This window comes from Penicillium manginii (assembly GCF_028828005.1).
Source record: "Penicillium manginii strain IBT 31320 chromosome Unknown utg000002l:1.0-5564898.0:1.0-5567710.0, whole genome shotgun sequence".
NCBI lineage: Eukaryota > Fungi > Ascomycota > Eurotiomycetes > Eurotiales > Aspergillaceae > Penicillium > Penicillium manginii.
The window spans coordinates 3,707,695-3,727,672 of record NW_026643103.1 but is presented as its reverse complement, the minus strand read 5'-3'; the positions used below and the strand labels follow the sequence as shown (position 1 = coordinate 3,727,672).

Here is a 19,978-nt window from a genome sequence, read left to right as displayed (position 1 = left end):
TCAGTCAGGCGGTGAGACACTTCGGACTCAGGCAGTAAGGCACTCAGGCAGTAAGGCTTTCATAGTGTCTCTCCCCCTCGGTACATAGTTCCCCCGGTCCCCCAATGGGGTAACCACCCCGTTCCAGCTAGCGCCCTCCAGTCGGTAAGACAGCCAATCAAGCAGAGGCACACAAATCGGCTTTGCCCTGAACCCTCTGCCCGCCCAGGCGAAAAAACGAACACTTCGATCTTAACTGACCGTTCCGTACTCGACAACCCACCCGTTAACCTCGCCAACCGGGACATTCACAATGAAGTGTGAGTATTCATTCTAATCGCTCCGTCTCTACGATTTTATACTGACTGCGAAAAATAGTCATGAAGGTCGGCCGTGTGGCCATCATTACCCGTGGCCGTTACGCCGGTAAGAAGGTACGACAAATCGCCCATATTTCCCCCTCCGAGTTGCGCACACAATTTGAAAAGAGAGACGGACTGCATCATTGGAACTTCGATTCAGCGACGGAATAGCTACGGCTTTGCCATTTCTTTTTGACGACACGAAAAAAAAAAACCAATTTGATGGAGGACCGGAATTCAAGATTGTGAAATTGTGAATCAAGTGCTGACCAGCGCTTTTCCGCTCGACTACAGGTCGTCATTGTCCAGCCTCAGGACAACGGCTCCAAGGCCCACCCCTTCCCTTTCGCCATTGTCGCCGGTATCGAGCGTTACCCCCTCAAGGTCACCCGCCGCATGGGTAAGAAGCTTGTCGACCGCCGCTCCAAGATCAAGCCTTTCATCAAGGTCGTCAACTACAACCACCTGATGCCCACTCGTTACACTCTCGAGCTCGAGGGCCTCAAGGGTGTCGTCTCCCAGGACACCTTCAAGGAGGTCTCTCAGCGCGAGGACGCCAAGAAGACTATCAAGAAGGCTCTTGAGGACCGCTACACTTCCGGCAAGAACCGCTGGTTCTTCACTGCTCTGCGTACGTCCCACCCGATATCCACGACCTCGAAAAAACCTACCGTTTCGTCTTGCGATCCTCTCAAATCATTTTTACTGACTTTCTTTTTTTTCTCATCCAGGCTTCTAAACGGTTTATCACGGGCGTTTGTCGTTGTTCAGGTGAAGGCGAGGGGGAAAAAAGCATCGAGCACATTTTCCGCTCCCTGAATTGGGATAGGAAGGCATATACCATAGCTGGAAACAGAATCGGGAATGTATCGGTGAACTCCAGTTTTGAGCGAAGGGGGCGCCTTACAAAATTGGCGCCTGCCTGAATGAAATGGAAAATATGAACAATTATTCTTTTTTCAATGATCCTTCTTACGAATCCTTGCATGCATCTGCAGCTTCTTTGCCAGCACACTTCTTCCGGTCTCCCCATGCGCTTGACGTCAGAATCTCAGAGTCCTACACCCATTCCTGAACCCCCGCATCCATATTATCATCATGTTGATGGGATGTTTTCCCAAGCACCCGACCAGGCAGAACTTTTCCACCTAGTTGTACTTGGCAACTTGACGAATCAGTCTCCAGCTGCAAACATGCTCTTGAACGACTCCTCCGGTCACATGTCTCCCTTCGCGCCAGGTCTAGAGTAAAGAAGCGCGTAGGCATGACTTGTGGCTTTCCAAAGCCCATGTGATCGAAATCTTATCTTGACTACACCAACCATTTTAAAAGTCGACAGCGGCGGATCTTCCTTAATTCCAAAAGCCCCTTCGCATGTGAAACCGCTTAGATTCCAGAAGCAATTCAATCAGGAGCTTCCGCGGTTGACGGCAGGGATGCATGTACATGGTATGTATGTATACATCTGCAGCCGAGATCCCATCTAGACCATTAGCAGAGGAAAGCCGCAGGATCTGCCACCTCAGCCCGTCTGCGCTCCAATAAGAAAGCATATCTCATTATTTTGGAAATAGGATCTACCACATCTTGATACTGAAACCAGCAGGTAGTATTTCTTCTATCGCTGCCTGCCTAGGTTCACAAGATTTCCCAAGGCCCTACGTGGTGGCGCAACCTTGGAACTTGCCACACCACAGCCTGCATTGAGATACGATTGACCGCGACAGGCAAGGTTCACGGTATCATCACGAATCGGATCGGAGAGCCCAGTAGCTCAAGAAGCCCGGAGAATATTTACGTACAAGAAAATAAAGCAAGGCAAAAGTACTGAAATAATCCGTTGTTCGGCTCGGCATGCTCATCAAACTAAAAACTATAGCGCAAGCGACCTTACCCGACTCAACATTGACGGTCAACCCACATGGACCGATCTACACGGAGGTTTAAGCCAGCGTGATTGCCACCAGATCGACCAAGATGTTGCCATTCTGCCGTCTAGTCGGAAAAGCAAACAGTTCCGCGGGCCAAAGACACAGAGCCAACAAAATGGTTCTATTTTTTTCTCTTCCAAAAACCCAAATCAAAATCAAAAAGTATATCGAACAAGCTCCCGAGCTCAGACATCATTCCGAGACAAGCCATATTCTCCGAGACGCAGGTCATCATCAACCCCAGCCCAGAAGCAGCATTACAAGCACATGCAGTGCACAAGATGTCTCAACCCCGTAGCCTCCGATTTATGCTCATGGCAGCATGTATGTACCACAAAATACAACACACCATACACAGGGACTCCCCATTTCACCTATCGTGACACAGTTCCACGCCGACTACAGCAGTACCCGGGCGCCCATCCAATTGACCAACTGCAGTATGCGCGCGTGAGTATTAAATCTTGATACAAGGGAGTAGCCGCTCTCAACGGTTTCGCAATTGCCCCCCTCCCCGACCTTTGACAATCTAGTCGCCGAGGATCGGATTATTGGACGACGAATCATCAAATGTACCAGTCGCACGCCGGGAACGCGCGCAATTGGGGGCAGGGGGAGGGGAGAGGAGAGGGGCTCAGGATCAACTAGGGTAGAGGCCGATCGCGAAGCTGGCTAGAACCTTGTGCCTCTATGGTGCTTTTCAAAAGCCGCATACGTACTCCGTCCATCGCCGACGGTCCCCATTTCCAATTTGATCTCACGAGCTAATCGCCCTATTCCGGCTTTCGACTTTCATAACGGTTGGCTAGCTGACTAGGGTCGTTCGCAATGGGAAGAGGGGGGGGACAATAGGCGGGATGACAATGGGGAGATTTATGGGACTTTCTTTTTCCCGCTGGTCCATACAGGGAGATTGCTAGGCGACGCTCAGACCAAAGGGGAGTGGATACAAGGTGCAGGAGACAGCAGGGGGGGGGGGGGCAAGGGAAGTTGAGCGAGGCTGGATCTTTCTTTTTTTCTTTCCAGGCGGGAGGAGCAAGTTGACTCCGGGCTGCAGGTGTCACGGCCAGAAGCCAGTCATGAAACTAAGGCATGTCGGCTCTAGGCATGCCGGCTTCTTGGCTGATAAGAGGGCCATCTATGATGTTCTCGCCCCAAGCCCGGGTTCTCGAAGTGGGGGTTTCGTGGAGGAACAAGGTTCATGGCGGGGAGTCAATCGTCGAGTAGTGTAGATTCCTGCGCTCTCACCGGGTAGTGTGCTCACTCTGGCAGGTTTTGTGATTTGGAAGTGCTGTTGCGAGGTATGTACAGTTGTACATGGCGAGCTTCTCGTAGAGTCGATCAGTGAGGCTAAGATGGTCTAGTAGTGGTGGATCCCAAATGCGTCGACGTTGGACCCGCAATCACATGTGAAGGGAGGTCTTATCAAACCCATGTTGCAAGCTAATGCAATTGTGCTGAACATGATGATTGCGCAACGGGTTGTCCTATTCTTTGGGTTTCGGGAAGAGTAGGTTGTTCCAGGGTGTTGGGCGTCAAATTCGGGATATACTTGTCAAGTAGAGTGCTCGTCGCTACCGGGAAGCCAAAATTTGCCATGGCGTCAGGGCAAGCTGCAAAGAGGTCTGATCCAGCACCGAAATCGCAACCAAGCATAAATTTTTTTGGAAAAAAAAAAACAATAAAAAAACGGGAAAAAGAAAATAAAAAGAGTAATGAAAGAATGAAATAATGTACTAAGGCAAACCCAGCCGGGGAATACGATCCCTGCGCACAGATGATGCGATTGCGCTGGGGCCTTGTGAGGCCAATGGCAATTGCATAATGTGGGCGCAATCACATGTGAAAATCTATATACAGCCCACATCACCTTCTCTCTTTTCTTTCCTTCTTGGCTCTCTGCTCTTTTCTACTTGACTTGCTGGTTTCTCTTCTCTCTGTCCTACTTGGAATATTTTTCTCTCTCACTCACACCCTCTCTATCTCATTCTCTCTCACTCACACCCTCTCTATCTCATTCTTTCTCTTCATGCCCCACGCCGACTCTGACAAGATGGGTGAACCGATCGTCAACGGCGAGAAGGTCCATTCTCAATTCCTCGATGTATGCAGCTACCCAGCGCCGTGTCCTGTTTGATTTGCGCCACTGGCTAACACTACTGTTTGACTCACTAGCATCTCACTTCTTACCCCGTGGTCTCCGACTCTATCGCCGTCTTCAAGGGCAACCCACTCGGCGCCAAGTCCATCGAGTTCGCCGACCAAGGCTACACCCGCCTGGCCAAGCCCGTCCTGCCCTACTTCTCTGTGCCCTACAGCTATGTGGTACCTTACCTTGCCCGTGCCGACACTCTCGGTGACAAGGGTCTGAGCCAGATCGATACTCGCTTCCCCATCGTCCGAGAAGATACCCAGAAGATCCGCGGCACCATTTACAACACCGCTGGCTACCCAGTGCGTGTCGCTGGTGATGTCAAGCACCACCTCTTCGACACCTACGGATCGGAATACAAGAAGTGCGGTGGCGACGGTATTTTCGCCTCTGGAAAGGCCGTTATCACAACCAGCTTGGTCATCTCGCAGGAGTCATTGGCGTGGGTCAACACCTGGTTGCAGACTGCCAAGGACGAAGTTAAGGAAGTCGTGAACGAGAAGACCAACAACCACTGATTAGATTTGGATTTTCTTTCTTTGCTTGAGCGCCTCTTTTTTTTTTCGCCGCCTTGTTTCCTAGAGAAAAAATAATACCTATTATTCCGTCTGTTTCAATTAAGTTCACGTTCACGCCCGGACATTCACGTTTTGATTTCTTTGTTCTTAAATGTGGTGGGGTACTCCATTACATATATTGTCGATCGTTCAAGCTTCAAATTGTTCGCTATCATTTTCACCTGGGCAGGCTACGACTAGTACTAGTGCTATTCCCAACAGACCAATTTGTCAATGAAGCTTTCAGACTACCCCTTAATTACAAGAATAATTTATCTTAATACCTTAAGCCCCGAAACTCAATCCAAGAGCATCCGAGTCCATTCGCATATGGCAGGTGCTCTTGGGTCAACTAGTGGGTGACATAGATAAGCGCACGGACCAACTCCCGGATGCGGTAAAATCGACGTTTGATCGCATCGCATCGTCGCGTCGCGTCCACTCTCCATCATTACTCCGCCCTCAGAACTCAAACTTCAAGTTTGACACCACAACACGACCAAAATAATGCCTCTGGCCCGCAAAAGACAAGCGGTAAGTGAGAAAGAACCAAACTCAACTCAAAACCAACACCCCCACTAACCTTGAACTAGCCCGAGCCCGCGGACTCGGACGACGAAGTCCCCCAACCTAGCGCAGCTCGTCGTCAAAGAACGCGCTCCTCTTCAGCTGCTGGAGATGACAGCGAAGATGGCAATAGCGGCGCACCATCAAGTCTCGATGCCATGGTCAAAAAAATGGTCCGTCTCGCTCTCGCGAGCGAGTACTCACGTCTTCCCATCCGTCGAACAGACATCAGCGCCAAAGTCTTGGGCGAGCAGGGAACGCGCCAGTTCAAGGTTGTCTTTGAGCAAGCGCAAAAGGAGCTGAAGACTCGGTTTGGAATGGAGATGGTTGAATTACCTGCGCGCGAGAAGACGACTATTTCCCAGCGGCGGGGTGAGTTTGGATCCATCCTATCCTATCCTTTCATTCATTCATTTGGTCGTCTACAATGGCGAACATTCGCGATCCAAACCCAGTGACCGGAGAAAAGAAGAAGAAAACAGAGACTAATACCCGCCTTCTGGAACAGCCGCTCAGAAAACCGACAAACCATCATCCGGAAATAAATCCTGGATCCTAACGACAACACTACCACAATCCTACCAAACATCCGCCATATTACCCCCCACCAAAGCGCCCTCCGTAGGCACAGAAAGTACCTACACAGGACTCTACAGTTTCATCATAGCCCTGATAACGCTAAACGGCGGCTCACTCGCCGAACCGAAACTGGACCGCTACCTCGCCCGCATGAACGCAGAATCACACACCCCCATCGACCGCACAGACAAACTCCTCCTGCGCATGATCCGCGAGGGCTACCTCGTACGAACGCGAGAAATGGACGGCGGGGAGGAACAGATCGAGTTCCTGGTCGGCCCGCGGGGTAAAGTCGAAGTGGGGACGAATGGCGTGGCTGGGCTTGTTCGGGAGGTTTATGGACGCGGAGAAGGAACGCCCAAAGCCAGCGGCAGGGTCCCCGGATATGGGGACGGAGACGAAGACGTGCTAGGCGGGGAAATGACACAGATGGAGGAAGAGGAGAGGGAGGCGTTCGAGGGCAGGCTGAGGAGGAGTCTGGGGATTCGTGAACGCCCCGGGCAAACCCAGGAGGCTGGATCGAGTGGACAACGTGGTCGCGGTGGCGGAGAGGAGGTGGAGGCGGATGCAGATGCAGATGCGCGGCGGCGTGAGGGGCCGAGACGGTCCAGGCGCTCTGCCCCTGCGACGCAGCACGATTCTGAGTCTTCGGGTGAGGAAGATTCAGCCACTGATTCGGATTGATTCGGGTCGGTTTGAATGTCTGTAGTTATTGCATGGCCCAGTTTATCTTTCCTATTGGAATATCCTGGCTGTAGTTTGGTGATACTGTTGTGATACCCTGATACCCTGGAGTAATTACAAAACAAATGCATCTTGCATAAAGAAGTATGATTCTAGCAATGATTTTGCAGCTCTTGAGATCTTTGAGATCGTTATGACGTATCCACCCTTAGGAATTGAACAAAGGAATTTCTCGAACAGCGCTGACCCCTCGACTACTAACAGTCTTTCCGAGTCGCGTCTTCTGAAATCTTGCGATATACCCCCGATGACCTTGACCAAAATTCCGACGAAGATGCTGAGGATGATCAAGATTCCCGCCACTTCTGCCCACACCTGAACTTGAAGTCTTTGAAGATTTACGACTTACCCCACTGCCCCACCCATACTCGAGGCCGTTCCCTTTCCTACCCTTTAATCTATTGCCTCTTCTCGTGATGTGTTGATGTTGATGTCACTGCCATTGATAATGCAATAGCCCCTTAGTAAGCGGATATGCTTGAAACCTTGTAATTATTCCAATATACTCCAGTGAAAGAGAGGAATATTATGACTGTAGCTATCGTTGCCATCGTGGGGTCCAGAATTTGGAACTGTATTGGACCTTGAGACCGATTCGTAGAGTGCAAAGAGCTTCTGTCCAAGAAACAATGGCCACATACTTGCAAGTTGCTAAACAGAAGCTGTAAGCAGCTCCATTTTTGTCAATTATCTCATTCAGAATTACTTGACGACGGTCTCTGTTTTGGGCACATCGAAGAGGAAGAAAACATCGAATACCTCGCTGAAAACGAGGATATGCTGACATGCTATCGCATGAGGATTGAAACGGCGATGCCAATAACAACGAATATCCCCCAAAGAGCCAAATGTACACAAAAATGCCGCTATTGGACTTAAATGTTCGGGTTTCCAAGCAAAATCTGCTTAGAAGCATAAGGACAGTCATAACGGGAAGCCTCAACAAGTGTAGCTATAGTGGCTATTACTAATCTCTCGTCGTCAACATGAGGCACGTCAGGGCAGAGCTGAAGAATTGGGAGATAAGGAACTTCTTCGGACAGAGCTATGATGGTTTCCAACGAACGTCTACATGCCATGCGTAAAGTTCCTGCGCAGTATGCACCCAGAATGTGAATTCAACATACAACGATATGGAGATTCATATGGATAGCTATAGAACTCAAGTATCTACTGTGGAAAGCCATTTCGACCTCGTGGAATCCCAAGACATAGCGAATAACAAATTTCATTACGAAACCGTCAAGTGTCTTCATTGCGAAGAGATTCTTGCGAGAAATGGCCATTGCCATCCGCTTACAATGATCCAATATCTCAGACGCTGTGAAGATCCGTGGTTCGAGCTTGTGGACACTTGGTACAAGGCAGACAGACTATGCGATTACTGCCTCGAAAAACTTCACCAACGACGAACTTCTAGCCCACAAGGAGAACTGTTCGCACCGAAAAAAGGAACGTCATAAATGCAGAAAAGTCTTGGCTATTGGTGACATTGGAGAGCATAAACGAGCATGCTCTATCTGGTGTTGTCCAAGATGTCACAAGCACATGGAGGCCGCAAAAGAAGAAACCCGAGTCATCTAGCAGAATGCAACGAGTTCTAATGCTCCAAATGTCAACAAATAATAAGCATTCGAAAAGAAGATATCAAGAAACACGATGATGTCTGCCCATACTACCGCTGCGGTGCTTGTACTAGTACTAGTACTAGTAGTAGAGATAATTTTATTAAAGCAAACAAGGAGTCTCACAAGTCTACACCTGGGAAATGCCGGGGAAGATTCAAGAAAACCACTGGCAAACTTCCAGAGCACGAGAAGGTCTGCTCAAAAAAAAAGATGTTGGAAGTGCTTGAAGTGCTTTGAGAGGGATGAAATAGCCGCACATCGTGAAACTGCACCTGGAAACGCTGCCAGCTCTGCGCGGGAAGCTTCCCTCCGGAGATTTATGAAGCTGAGCATGGAAATCCGGATCTCTGCCGGACACGGATATGTACTGGATGTGGGAGAAGGTTACCCGTCGAAGACGCCCCCGGTGCATATGAAGACCTGTGAAATTTGGTCCTGCAATCCATGTCGGAAACGCTTTCACAAGGACAAGATCGAGAAGCATCGCGAGAACTGCTATATGTGCCAGTATTGCAAGAAACCCCAAAGCTCGTCGGGAGATGGGTCATGAGTGCATTGTTAACAGGTGCTTTGGGTGTTTCAAGGCACAACCAGTAAATGAGGTCGATGCTCAATGGGATAAGTGTGATTGGAGACAATGCCTGAGGTGTCGAAAAAGGTTCCTGTCATATCCCGGAAAGCAGTGGGTCCTAAAAGGGATGGATAAGTCTTTGCTTTTTCTCTTCCTTCTTATTTTCCTCTTCCTCTTACCATCATGCTATGCGCTGCGCCAGAGGTTTCAGCAGACCAATGCATTCCCTTTTTCAGTCGGGGTTTTCAAAACTTCGCAACTGCACTGTACCTACCTAGGAAGGTACCTACTAGATTTGCATACAAAATTGTTTCTCAACCAAGAGTTAGGTGCTCCCCGGACCCTTAGCCATAGCATATTTGCGCGTACATTTGATTTATGGTAGTGCTTAGTGTTACTTTGATATAGCAAGCTAGCCGTAAGATCATGGTGTGGATTGTTTTCTGCAAGATAAAGCAGATGGTTCTGGTTACCCTGGAATACTATACTGGACATCCTGAGCCACGGCTATCAAAGTACGTGTTACAAAGTTGAAGTCTACATATTCAGTTTGAGTCTCAAATCTGTTAATAGAATTTTAGAGAAACTAAGCTAGGTCTAGCTCGATCCATAAGCGTTTTTGTAAGAAAATCATCACGGCATCTCTGCATCATGTGAAATCGCTTATTTCTTGCCAGCCTTCTGGGCGGCCTTGGTGACCTTGCCGGCACCGCCAGCGGACTTGTCGACGGACTTGATGACACCGACGGCAACGGTCTCTGTTCTTCAGTTAGTAAAATGTTCAGCTCTATTTCAGGGGAATTGGGAAACGTACGGCGCATGTCACGGACGGCGAAACGACCGAGAGGAGGGTAGTCGGTGAAAGCCTCTGTAGAGCGAGTTAGAACTGTATCAAAAGAAATAGGGGAGCGCGGGACTTATTATAACTTACCAACACACATGGGCTTGGAGGGAACCATCTTGACGATGGCGGCATCACCGGACTTGACGAACTTGGGGGAGTCCTCAACGGACTTTCCGGTACGGCGGTCAATCTTCTCGAGGAGCTCAGAGAACTTGCAGGCAATGTGGGCGGTGTGGCAGTCCAGAACGGGAGCGTAACCGGCACCGATCTGACCGGGGTGGTTCAGGACAATGACCTGGGCGTTGAAGGAAGCGGCGGCCATAGCGGGGTCCTGGAAAAAGGGTTAGAGAGGAGCCAGAGTGAGTGACGAGTATTCAGAAGTAACTTACGTTCTTGGAGTCGGAAGCGACGTTACCACGGCGAACCTCCTTGACGGAGACGTTCTTGACGTTGAAGCCGACGTTGTCACCGGGGACACCCTCCTTGAGCTGCTGGTGGTGCATCTCGACGGACTTGACCTCAGTGGTCACGTTGGCGGGAGCAAAGGTGACGACCATACCGGGGATGATCTTACCGGTCTCAACACGACCGACGGGAACCGTGCCAATACCGGAGATCTTGTAGACATCCTGGAGGGGCAGACGGAGGGGCTTGTTGGAGGGACGGACAGGGGGCTCGATGGCATCGATGGCCTCCAGCAGGGTCTTACCGGTGACCTTGCCGTTCTTGCCCTCCTTCTCCCAACCCTTGTACCAGGGGCAGTTGGGGGAAGGCTCAAGCATGTTGTCACCGTTGAAACCGGAGATGGGGACGAAGGGAACGGTCTTGGGGTTGAAGCCAACCTTCTTGATGAAGTTGGAGGTCTCCTTGACGATCTCGTCGTAACGGGCCTGGGCCCACTTGGCAGTGTCCATCTTGTTGAGGGCAACAATGAGCTGACGGACACCGAGGGTGAAAGCGAGAAGGGCGTGCTCGCGAGTCTGGCCATCCTTGGAGATACCAGCCTCGAACTCACCAGTGCCGGAGGCGATGATGAGAATAGCGCAATCGGCCTGGGAGGTACCAGTGATCATGTTCTTGATGAAGTCACGGTGACCGGGGGCATCAATGACGGTGACCTCGAACTTGGCGGTCTGGAACTTCCACAGAGCGATATCGATGGTGATACCACGCTCACGCTCAGCCTTGAGCTTGTCAAGAACCCAGGCATACTATTGAATGGGTCAGCATGATGAACATATTGTATTTGGGGATATTTGATGTGGGTGGAACCAACCTTGAAGGAACCCTTTCCGAGCTCAGCAGCCTCCTTCTCGAACTTCTCAATAGTACGGGAGTCAATACCACCGCACTTGTAGATCTGGAAGAGGGAAGAGATGTTAGTATTGTTTCCTCAAAGACTGTGGGATATGAGGGAGATATTTCTTACCAAGTGACCAGTAGTGGTAGACTTGCCGGAATCGACGTGGCCGATAACGACAATGTTAACGTGAGTACGCTCGTCCTTACCCATGGTGACGGTAGGTTCTTGAAGTTTCTTTGTAAGATACTAGGAGAAGCCTGAAAAAATTGCACAGATTCTACAGCGTGTGTAGAGGTACTGTGCAGCAGAGAGTTAGAAGAGAAAAGGAGAAAAGAAGAGGGAAAAGCCAAGGGGTGGGCAAGATATACGTACTGATGCGGACAGGGAAGAAAGAAAAAAATCTGTGGGAGGGGTGAGGAGGGGAAATCCTTATATGGAGGGGCAAGCGAGGGAAAGAGGCGAAGTGGGCTGGGTTAGCCCTTTCGTTTCTGTGGGCTTCGATTGGCCAATGTCAGCTCTGGTGGGTCCTTCCAGCGGGACAACAAGAAAATTCTGCGGTGGGCTGTTTAGCGTAGTACTTCTACTTCAATCAACATACCTTTTACTACGGTGCTCAATGTACCAGTACACCCTATTTTCGTTCCCTGGTTACCATCCCACGGGTCTCCACTCAAATGTGAATTTTCTTCCTCATCGTGGTCCTTTCAGCCCACTACTGGGCAGCAACGCAGTCGTCGGGCCTCCTCAAGTGGAATTGTGTATACTCCGTACTCATATTTTAGATTCACACAGCTTTTTATTATTGTTTTCTTTTACTCTTGATTTTTTGAGCTCCCCTTTTGGTGACTACCCCTCCAGATATCACCGAATGCAGCCCAATTTTGCGAGTCAGGATTACTCCGTAAAGTAACTACCCCTCCCGCGGGGCACTCAGCAGTCACCGCCAAATCGAGACCCACCATCACCACCAGGCTGCACATGTCATGCAGAGGCATTTTTGCCACAGACGTCAATAGAGAGATTCAATGAGTCAAAAACAAAAATTAATACTGATGGCTGGGAAGATTCATGGATAGCAATTGTAGAATAAATTGTACGATTATACTCCGTACTCCGTACAGTGGTCCTATCTAACCCCCTCATTGAGTCAGGAAGTATCGCAAAAAAGTATGAGGCTGGGCAAGACCCATGGTTACAACCAACTCCAAAAACTTTTTTTTCTTTTTCCTTTTTTTTCTTTTTTAGCCTAGAAGTCGCCGATCGCAAATGCTCCGGCCTATCATTGACGTATGGTCGATCAAATTCGGGTATCTCATCTACAGCCGCCGCCGTAGCCATGTGTATGTGTTCGTACCAAAACGCCCAACCAAGCAAAGAGCAAAAATTATATGATGCGCCATTATGTTTTGTCGCATGAAATATGGGAAACAAACTCCCCCTCCAAATTGAGTACTTTCCCCCACTCTTGATCTCATCCCGTCGATCAGATCAGTTCTCTCTCCACCGTGCACCGCAGTCGCAGCACTGTGTACAGCTGTCAGATAATGCGGCGCACGCGTGTGCGTAAGGGGGGAGATGCGGGCACTTACCTTCAAGAATGTAGTCATCGGCTCATCTGCACTGCGGATCTGCAGCTGGAAGAAGTATGCACGGTCTCCGTTGCAGTTCTCGGCTGGGCATTGCGCTGAAGAGAGAGATTGTAATCAGTTTCCAGCCCCAACTAGGATCCAGACTGAGACCCAACCCAAAGGCAGGTCTACAAAATAGACTGGGGATAGGAGAATCTTTCGCAACGTACTTCCCACACTATCGGCATTGGCGAACTCTTCCTTGCCGCCGAATACGTCCTCCACTTCCTTCTGCTTCATCTCAGTCGTCTCGAAGATGGTCTGTCGCACGATGGGTTGCTCGTAGGGGCAGGTGCGGCACTCGAATCGGTTGATACCCATCGGATGTTGAGTTGTGGACTCCGCTCGGGAAACTGTCAGCGCATTGCTGCAGTTAGGGCAGACTGAAGGTGGGAGTCGTTAGCTTTCTTCTCGTGCGATTCTCGATCCGGGGATCACCAACAAACGAGCGGCATTTCAGCTGGCGCAAACTCTCACTATCCCAGGTGAATCGAGGCTCCTATATATCTGTAATAAAAGCAGAAGCAAAGAGAAGCGTAACTCTCGCCTGCTGGCTCAACCGCTGGCGACTTGCAGGACGACCAAATCTCCAACTGCGCTGGCAAGCTAACCGCGCGGCTAAATTTAGACGGCGGGGTTTTCGGTAAGTCACATGATCGTGGGATGTCCCTGGGGAACAAACATCTACACTGCCACGCTACAGAGACCCTGACCGAAGCTCTGAAATTCTCTGCTTGTAAATACGCCTTTTACTGAAATTCTGGGAACAAGCCCCTTGCTGTTTCACTCTATATCCCGCCGCTTCGTCTCGTGTTTTCCCCCGTTTCACACCGACTAGCTCCTTGTCCCTATTGCCGCGCGACTGGAACCACTGCCTTCTCCCAAACAACCTCCGAATTGCGACTTGTACTCAAACAATGGCTGGCGAAGAAGTGCGTTGCGACTCTCGTTTTCCTACTGCTCTTCGCATAACCGCTAACTTTCAGTCTTAGGGTGCCTCACCCCGCGAGCTGGTCGTGGAAGCCTGCCGCCGCGACCAACCACACCTATTGGAACAAGTCCTCGCTTCGATGGAGGAGAAATCAAATGAGGAAGTGGCACAGTTCTTCAACAGCGTGACAGATCCACTGGGCAACTACGCATTGCACATCTGCGCCATCTACGGAAGCTGTACGTGGATAGACCGCTTCTTGCCAAGCACCAAGCTACCCCGAACCTGTCCCTTTCTCCTAAAAGAGCCCCGCACTAACGGAATTCTCGCGACAGACGACGTGATGGACTCCCTCTTTGACATCCAGTACTTCGAATGCGACCCGAAGACGCGAATGGACGATGACACACCTCTCCACATTGCCGTGCGATACGCCAATGACAAGGACAGGGAACTAGGCACCGAGATGGTGAAGATGATGTGCGAGGCTGGCTGTGACCCCCGGGTACGGAATAAGCATAATCAGAAGCCGGTCGAGTTGGTCTTCAACAACGACGAGATTAAGCAAGCCCTCCAACAGGCGGAGTATATTATGGCTGAGGGTATGCAACCCCAGGGCGACGACTCGGACCATGGCAGTGCTAGTGGCAGCGAATAGATCGTTTGTCCAAAAGTCTCTGTTACCGGTTTCCCTCCCTCTTCTGCCGGTGGTCATTTGTTGCTGTCCTGTCAATTCTAGAGGCCCTGGTGGTTTCGTGAGATGTCTTTTCAGCGCCGCTGGGTTTTGCCTTTCCGAGCATACGAGTACGAGCTAGACCTGATCTTGTTTTTTATTCGTGTTATGATATTATGAATAAAGCTTTTGCATTTTGTGACTTTGGGGAGGTCTTTTCTATTAGTAGTGTATTTGGTCACTTACAAAGTTCAAGTTGGGGTGCAGATGTATAAACTGAGATCCTACTAGCTATATCCTTGGCAAACGTGATATCAAACGATCCATTCCAAAGTTAATTACACCCGGGCATTAGCCAGTCGGTAAGAGCGCTCCACCTGGGCACCTGGGCACTCCAGGGCTTACGGACTGTGGAAGTATGTGTTAACCAATAGGTGCTATTACTACCCAGTAGGTAGTAGGTATATACCTCTGACCATCGGAGCTCATCCTAGGTCAGGGCGATCACCTCAAGGCCTCTTACTAGGCAGGTAGTTGTACTTAATTTAATTCAAATTAAGCACCTGCTTAGGTGCTAGTGTAGTATGATATAGTCTACCTAAATAGCCAGATTTAGGCCCCGCGATTTCCATAAATTATTCGCCATGACTCTAGCCGTCCTCTCCCAATCCCACTCCCACTGCTTCCAGATAGAAGTACCCTACCTAGGTACTACTACTACTACTACTACCACTACTCCCAGCCTGTCGCCAACTGTTCTCTATATCCAGCAATAATCTCCGCAGAGACATTACTACCTCCACAAACAATTACAACAACCCGCGTTTCCGGGTTGAGATCGGGAATGACCTTCTTCAACTCCCCGCTAAGAGCAACCTCAACACTCACACCACAGGCCAACTCAACCTCCAAACGCGTCTCATCAGCAAGCAGCACAACACCACGCGCAGCCTCCGCGTCCGACCGAACAACACTCGTGACCTCCACACCGGACGGCGGGTTACTCGCAAGCTCAAACGTCCGGGACGAAACCTGCAACGCGCCGAGCGAAGTAGCTTGCGAGGTTATCGCATCGAGCGAAGATAGTTTCCCCTCACGCAGCGAGTGAGCAAGCGCATGCGCACCCTGCGTCTCAACAGCCAACACGCGCACATTCTTACTAGTACCAGCCCCGGACCGAGAATCCTTCCAACACCTCTCCAACCCACCAACCAACCCATTAAAAAGCCCACCCCCACCTACACTACAAATGACCGCGTCCGCGGCAAATGCAGCACCCTCCTGCGCGGGCAATTGTCTCGCAATCTCATCAACCATACTACTTGCCCCCTCCCAAACAAGCGGGTGGTCGAACGGGGGTACGTAAACATTAGCCCCGTCGGCATTATGCTCGGCGTCGATGAATTGTTCTCGCAGGTGGGTGTCTGCTTCGAACCAACTGGCTCCATGCTGGATGACTTCTGTTGCGCCGGCCTGATGCAGCTTGTTTATCATGAATGGCTTCGTGCTGTGCGGTACGACGACGGTGCATTTACAGTGCAGGTCTTGCGCCGCGCGCACGGCGGCGAGGCCTGCGTTTCCGCCGGATGAGATGTAGAAATGGGGTGGGTGGCTTTGGGAGTGCGATTTGAGGTTTGCGTGGATGAAGTTACCGACGCCGCTGGCTGATGTTAGTTTTGATTCTGTTTTCTTTTCTTTGCTCAGGGCGAATTATATCCAATGGTTGGTGTTTTGTGGGTTTTCTGCCTCGGTGGCGACGATGGAGGGGTAATAACATGGGATGGGATGGGATATTGCGAGGAATTGGAGCATAATTGCGACGTACCGGGATTTGAAGGAGCCAGATGGTTGGAGAAGGTCTAGCTTAAGGAAGATTCGACTGAAGTAGCAGGGATTACAGGTAAGTACTGGCAAGGTCGAATTTTTCTGGGATTTCTTTTTTCATTGAAGAGAGCTTTCTTACCATCCCGCAAGCTTGGATAGAGTTGCCGACTCAATTAGTGGAGTCTCGATCCAAGGCTTTTGAATATCGTTTGTGGAACTCATAGTGAGTCGTGGGGTTGGAAGAATGTCGAGTTGTTATCTGAAGAGCACGTCGTGCTCTTATATGCGCCTGGGCAGAGATGTCATTTAAAGGGCGGGCGCCCCACGTATGTATACATCGGCAACCCTAATTGGACACCCAGAAGGTTCCTATCAATTTGGAGTCTTCTCTCCACTATGCGGGGTTAAGCCGAATGGTTGGTCCGGCCTGGTCATGTTCACTCAGGAACGAGAATGCTAGTCAGCACTACTGTTTACTTTATTCTCTACTCGAGGAACAGTTAAAATTAGAATACAGATCACATTGGATATCATCTAGATCGCAAAAAAACGAGATAAAAAAATGATGGAAAAATCTAACCTCTCCAGATACAAATTGTCCATGCTAGTATAATTAGCAGCGGTACTCCAACAAAACCTGGACTCACAACTCCCCGCAGATATCGACTTTTTCTTTTCTTTGCCTTTCTCCAAGTGATTGAAAACCGAACTTTGGGTTGTTAAATACATACTGTCACAGATATAAACGCTTCCTCACCACCATTTATTTGGTGGCGTTGGCCTTGGCGGCCAGCAGGTTCAGCGCACTGCCAGCAAGGATGAAGCTAGACTGGTCCTTGCTCAAGGTGTGGTTAACGGGAACCATGAAGGTCTCGCCAGTCTTGCGCTTGGTCACGCGGAGCTGGATATCGCCCTGGCCACCGGCCTGAAGGGTGTCGTAAAGACCGACAGTGTCGACGCTGTCACAGGCCTCAATGCGGTCGTAATCCTCGCGGTTGGCGAAGGTAAGGGGGACAACACCCTGCTTCTTGAGGTTGGTCTCGTGGATACGAGCAAAACTCTTGGTCACAATGACGCGGCCACCCAGGTAGCGAGGCTGCAGGGCAGCGTGCTCACGGGCAGAGCCCTCGCCGTAGTTGTCCTCGGCGACGACGAGCCACTCGAGGCCCTTGGCCTTCCATTGCTCAGCAAGCTCGGGGATACCGAACTGAGCTCCGTTCTCATCATAAGCGACGTTGGTTTCACCGGTGGCGGCATTGACGGCACCGATCAGAGTGTTGGCGGAGATGTTGGGCAGGTGACCCTTGTACTTAAGCCAAGGACCGGCGGCGGAGATAGTGTCAGTGGTGCACTGGCCCTTGACCTTGTACAGGACTTGCAGGCCGCTCAGGTCACCCTTGGGGAAAGGAGCGAAGGGCTCGAGGAGAGCCAGACGATCCGAGGTAGGGGAGACGGCGACCGGGACGCTGGCATCGGGAACGGCAGCGGTAGGCTGGAAGTCGGGGTTACCGGCCTCGAAACCAGCACTGGGAAGGTGTGAGCCCTGAGGAGGCTGGAACTTGAAGTTCTCACCGCTGGGGGTGGTCAGGGAATCGGTCATGGGGTTGAAAGTAGTGCTGCCAGAGTAGGCGAGCGCGGTCACGAGCTCTGGAGAAGCCAAGAAGTTCATGGTACGGCGGTTGCCATCGTTACGACCGGGGAAGTTACGGTTGTAAGAAGTGAAAATGGCGTTGTCCTCGCCCTTGGGCGTCTCGTCGGTACGGGTCCACTGACCAATGCAGGGTCCACAGGCGTTGGCAAGAACGACACCGCCAGCCTCGGAGAAGGTGGACAGAGTCTGATCGCGCTCAAGAGTGGCGCGGATCTGCTCACTACCGGGGGTGATGAAGAAGTCAGCCTTAGGCTTGAGGCCAGCAGCCTCGGCTTGCTTAACCAGGTGCTCCGCACGAGTCATGTCTTCGTAGGAAGAGTTGGTGCAGCTACCGATGAGACCAGCACCGAACGTCGTGGGCCACTGCTTCTCGCGCACAGTGTCGGCGAACTTAGACAGAGGAACAGAGAAATCGGGAGTGAAAGGGCCGTTGATGTGAGGTTCCAGCTCAGACAGGTTGATGGTGATAACCTGGTCATACTGGGCCTCAGTGTCAGCCCGCAGCAGGTTCTTAGGACCAGAGCCAGCGATCTCAGCCACGGCCTTAGCAACATGACCACGGTGAGTGGCCTCAAGGTAGGGGACGTGGTTAGGCGAGAAGGGGAAGAGCGAGGTAGTAGCGCCAACCTCAGCACCCATGTTACAGCAGGTAGCCATACCAGTGCAGCTAAGAGTTTCAACACCAGGGCCGAAGTACTCAACGATAAAGCCAGTACCACCACGAACAGTCAGCTTACCAGCCAGGGACAGGATGATATCCTTAGGCGAAGCCCAGCCGCTGAGCTGGCCCTCCAGACGCACACCAAGGATCTTGGGGGCCTTCAACTCCCAAGGGGCATCAACCAGCGCATCGACGGCATCGGCACCACCGACACCAATAGCAATAGCACCCAGACCACCACCATTGGGGGTGTGACTGTCGGTTCCAAGCATCATCAGACCCGGGGCGGCATAGTTCTCCAGAACACTCTGGTGAATGATACCAGCACCCGGGGGCCAGAACTCAATTCCATAGCGCTTAGCCGCGCTCTCCAGGAAGTCGAAAACCTCGGCATTACCCTTGATCGAAGCCGGCAGATCGGTGTCGGCACCACGCTCTCCAACAATCATGTGGTCACAGTGAATACTGGCGGGAACGGCAGTGGATGGAAGACCGCAGGACATGAACTGAAGAAGAGCCATCTGGGCAGAGGCATCCTGCATGGCCACACGATCGGGCTTCAGCTTAAGGTTAGCCTGGCCCCGGATATCACGGCCATTGTTGGTGCCAGTGAGCAGGGACTCCTCGGGGTTGGCCAAGTGGGAGTAAAGGATCTTCTCAGCGAGAGTGAGGGCGCGTTCCGAGCCCAGAACCTTGCGAACTTGCTCAAGGTTGCGAACAATCTTGGGGTAGGGCGGCATGCGCGAAGAGGCGGCCTCGGTGGCCAAGCCTCGGGCGAGATGTTGCGGGGACAGGCGTGCGGCGAGCTAGTAATGTAAGTTAGTAAGGTCAATTGGAGGTCAATTCAATATGATAGGAAGTCAACTCACTCCGCGAGAGGCCGCAGCCCTGTGCCATAATAACTGGCTCACCATTTCGAGTGTGGAGGGTGGAAACTGGGGAATGGAGTCAGGGAAGTCCCGACGGGCTGTTTTTTTTGCGGTCGGCGGTCTCGTTATTTGCGTGGCCTCTGATTGGTCCGCCTTCGCGCCGATACCGGGTTTTCCATTAAGAGTGCAACGCATAGTATAGTTCTAGTGGCAAAACATCGTTTTGTGACTGCTTGATTATTGGGAGACAAATATTAAAGCATTTGGACAAGATTATTTGTACTATTAGAAACAGGGCTATCTACCATATGATGAAAATTAAAATAGCTGGCCACTGTAGACAGCCCTAGTGCGGTAAAGCTAGTATAACCATGAGAACAGGTCACATTATAGGGCTATGGCTTTGATTCAAATCACCTTTCCGAGTAGGGGAAAAATACATTTTCTTTTTCTTTTTTGGGATCTGAAAGTATCCAAACAAAATCAAGAAAGTTGTAGCCATGCTCCGCGTGATCTTACTGTCG

The 19,978-nt window shown here is 50.9% G+C and overlaps 8 protein-coding genes across 8 annotated transcripts; 4 read left to right on the top strand and 4 right to left on the bottom strand.

Moving 5' to 3' along the window:
* Positions 1 to 292: 292 nt before the first annotated feature.
* Positions 293 to 1,591, top strand: N7533_002677 (60S ribosomal eL27 domain-containing protein; the record flags this gene model as incomplete). Its single annotated transcript, XM_057099327.1, has 4 exons — positions 293 to 299; positions 358 to 413; positions 636 to 972; positions 1,527 to 1,591. The coding sequence occupies 4 exons, from the start codon at positions 293 to 295 to the stop codon at positions 1,589 to 1,591; spliced, it is 465 nt and encodes a 154-aa protein (XP_056964463.1).
* Positions 1,592 to 4,301: 2,710 nt separating this feature from the next.
* Positions 4,302 to 4,942, top strand: N7533_002676 (putative pathogenesis associated protein Cap20; the record flags this gene model as incomplete). Its single annotated transcript, XM_057099326.1, has 2 exons — positions 4,302 to 4,376; positions 4,448 to 4,942. The coding sequence occupies 2 exons, from the start codon at positions 4,302 to 4,304 to the stop codon at positions 4,940 to 4,942; spliced, it is 570 nt and encodes a 189-aa protein (XP_056964462.1).
* Positions 4,943 to 5,488: 546 nt separating this feature from the next.
* N7533_002675 (MAGE domain-containing protein) lies at positions 5,489 to 6,811 on the top strand (the record flags this gene model as incomplete). Its single annotated transcript, XM_057099325.1, has 3 exons — positions 5,489 to 5,515; positions 5,575 to 5,920; positions 6,057 to 6,811. 3 exons carry the CDS (start codon positions 5,489 to 5,491, stop codon positions 6,809 to 6,811), a joined length of 1,128 nt encoding a protein of 375 aa, XP_056964461.1.
* A 2,922-nt stretch (positions 6,812 to 9,733) lies between these two features.
* Positions 9,734 to 11,427, bottom strand: N7533_002674 (elongation factor 1-alpha; the record flags this gene model as incomplete). Its single annotated transcript, XM_057099324.1, has 6 exons — positions 9,734 to 9,828; positions 9,885 to 9,938; positions 10,002 to 10,245; positions 10,304 to 11,125; positions 11,191 to 11,274; positions 11,344 to 11,427. The coding sequence occupies 6 exons, from the start codon at positions 11,425 to 11,427 to the stop codon at positions 9,734 to 9,736; spliced, it is 1,383 nt and encodes a 460-aa protein (XP_056964460.1).
* Positions 11,428 to 12,705: 1,278 nt separating this feature from the next.
* On the bottom strand, positions 12,706 to 13,300 carry N7533_002673 (DNA-directed RNA polymerase III core subunit RPC11; the record flags this gene model as incomplete). Its single annotated transcript, XM_057099323.1, has 4 exons — positions 12,706 to 12,741; positions 12,807 to 12,901; positions 13,016 to 13,228; positions 13,288 to 13,300. The coding sequence occupies 4 exons, from the start codon at positions 13,298 to 13,300 to the stop codon at positions 12,706 to 12,708; spliced, it is 357 nt and encodes a 118-aa protein (XP_056964459.1).
* Positions 13,301 to 13,762: 462 nt separating this feature from the next.
* On the top strand, positions 13,763 to 14,434 carry N7533_002672 (ankyrin repeat-containing protein ANK1; the record flags this gene model as incomplete). The annotated part of the gene is made up of 3 exons (XM_057099322.1): positions 13,763 to 13,777; positions 13,838 to 14,015; positions 14,112 to 14,434. 3 exons carry the CDS (start codon positions 13,763 to 13,765, stop codon positions 14,432 to 14,434), a joined length of 516 nt encoding a protein of 171 aa, XP_056964458.1.
* A 747-nt stretch (positions 14,435 to 15,181) lies between these two features.
* On the bottom strand, positions 15,182 to 16,495 carry N7533_002671 (putative L-serine dehydratase; the record flags this gene model as incomplete). Its single annotated transcript, XM_057099321.1, has 3 exons — positions 15,182 to 16,109; positions 16,275 to 16,328; positions 16,413 to 16,495. The coding sequence occupies 3 exons, from the start codon at positions 16,493 to 16,495 to the stop codon at positions 15,182 to 15,184; spliced, it is 1,065 nt and encodes a 354-aa protein (XP_056964457.1).
* Positions 16,496 to 17,036: 541 nt separating this feature from the next.
* N7533_002670 (aconitate hydratase ACO2) lies at positions 17,037 to 19,499 on the bottom strand (the record flags this gene model as incomplete). Its single annotated transcript, XM_057099320.1, has 2 exons — positions 17,037 to 19,391; positions 19,455 to 19,499. 2 exons carry the CDS (start codon positions 19,497 to 19,499, stop codon positions 17,037 to 17,039), a joined length of 2,400 nt encoding a protein of 799 aa, XP_056964456.1.
* Between the last annotated feature and the right edge of the window lie 479 nt (positions 19,500 to 19,978).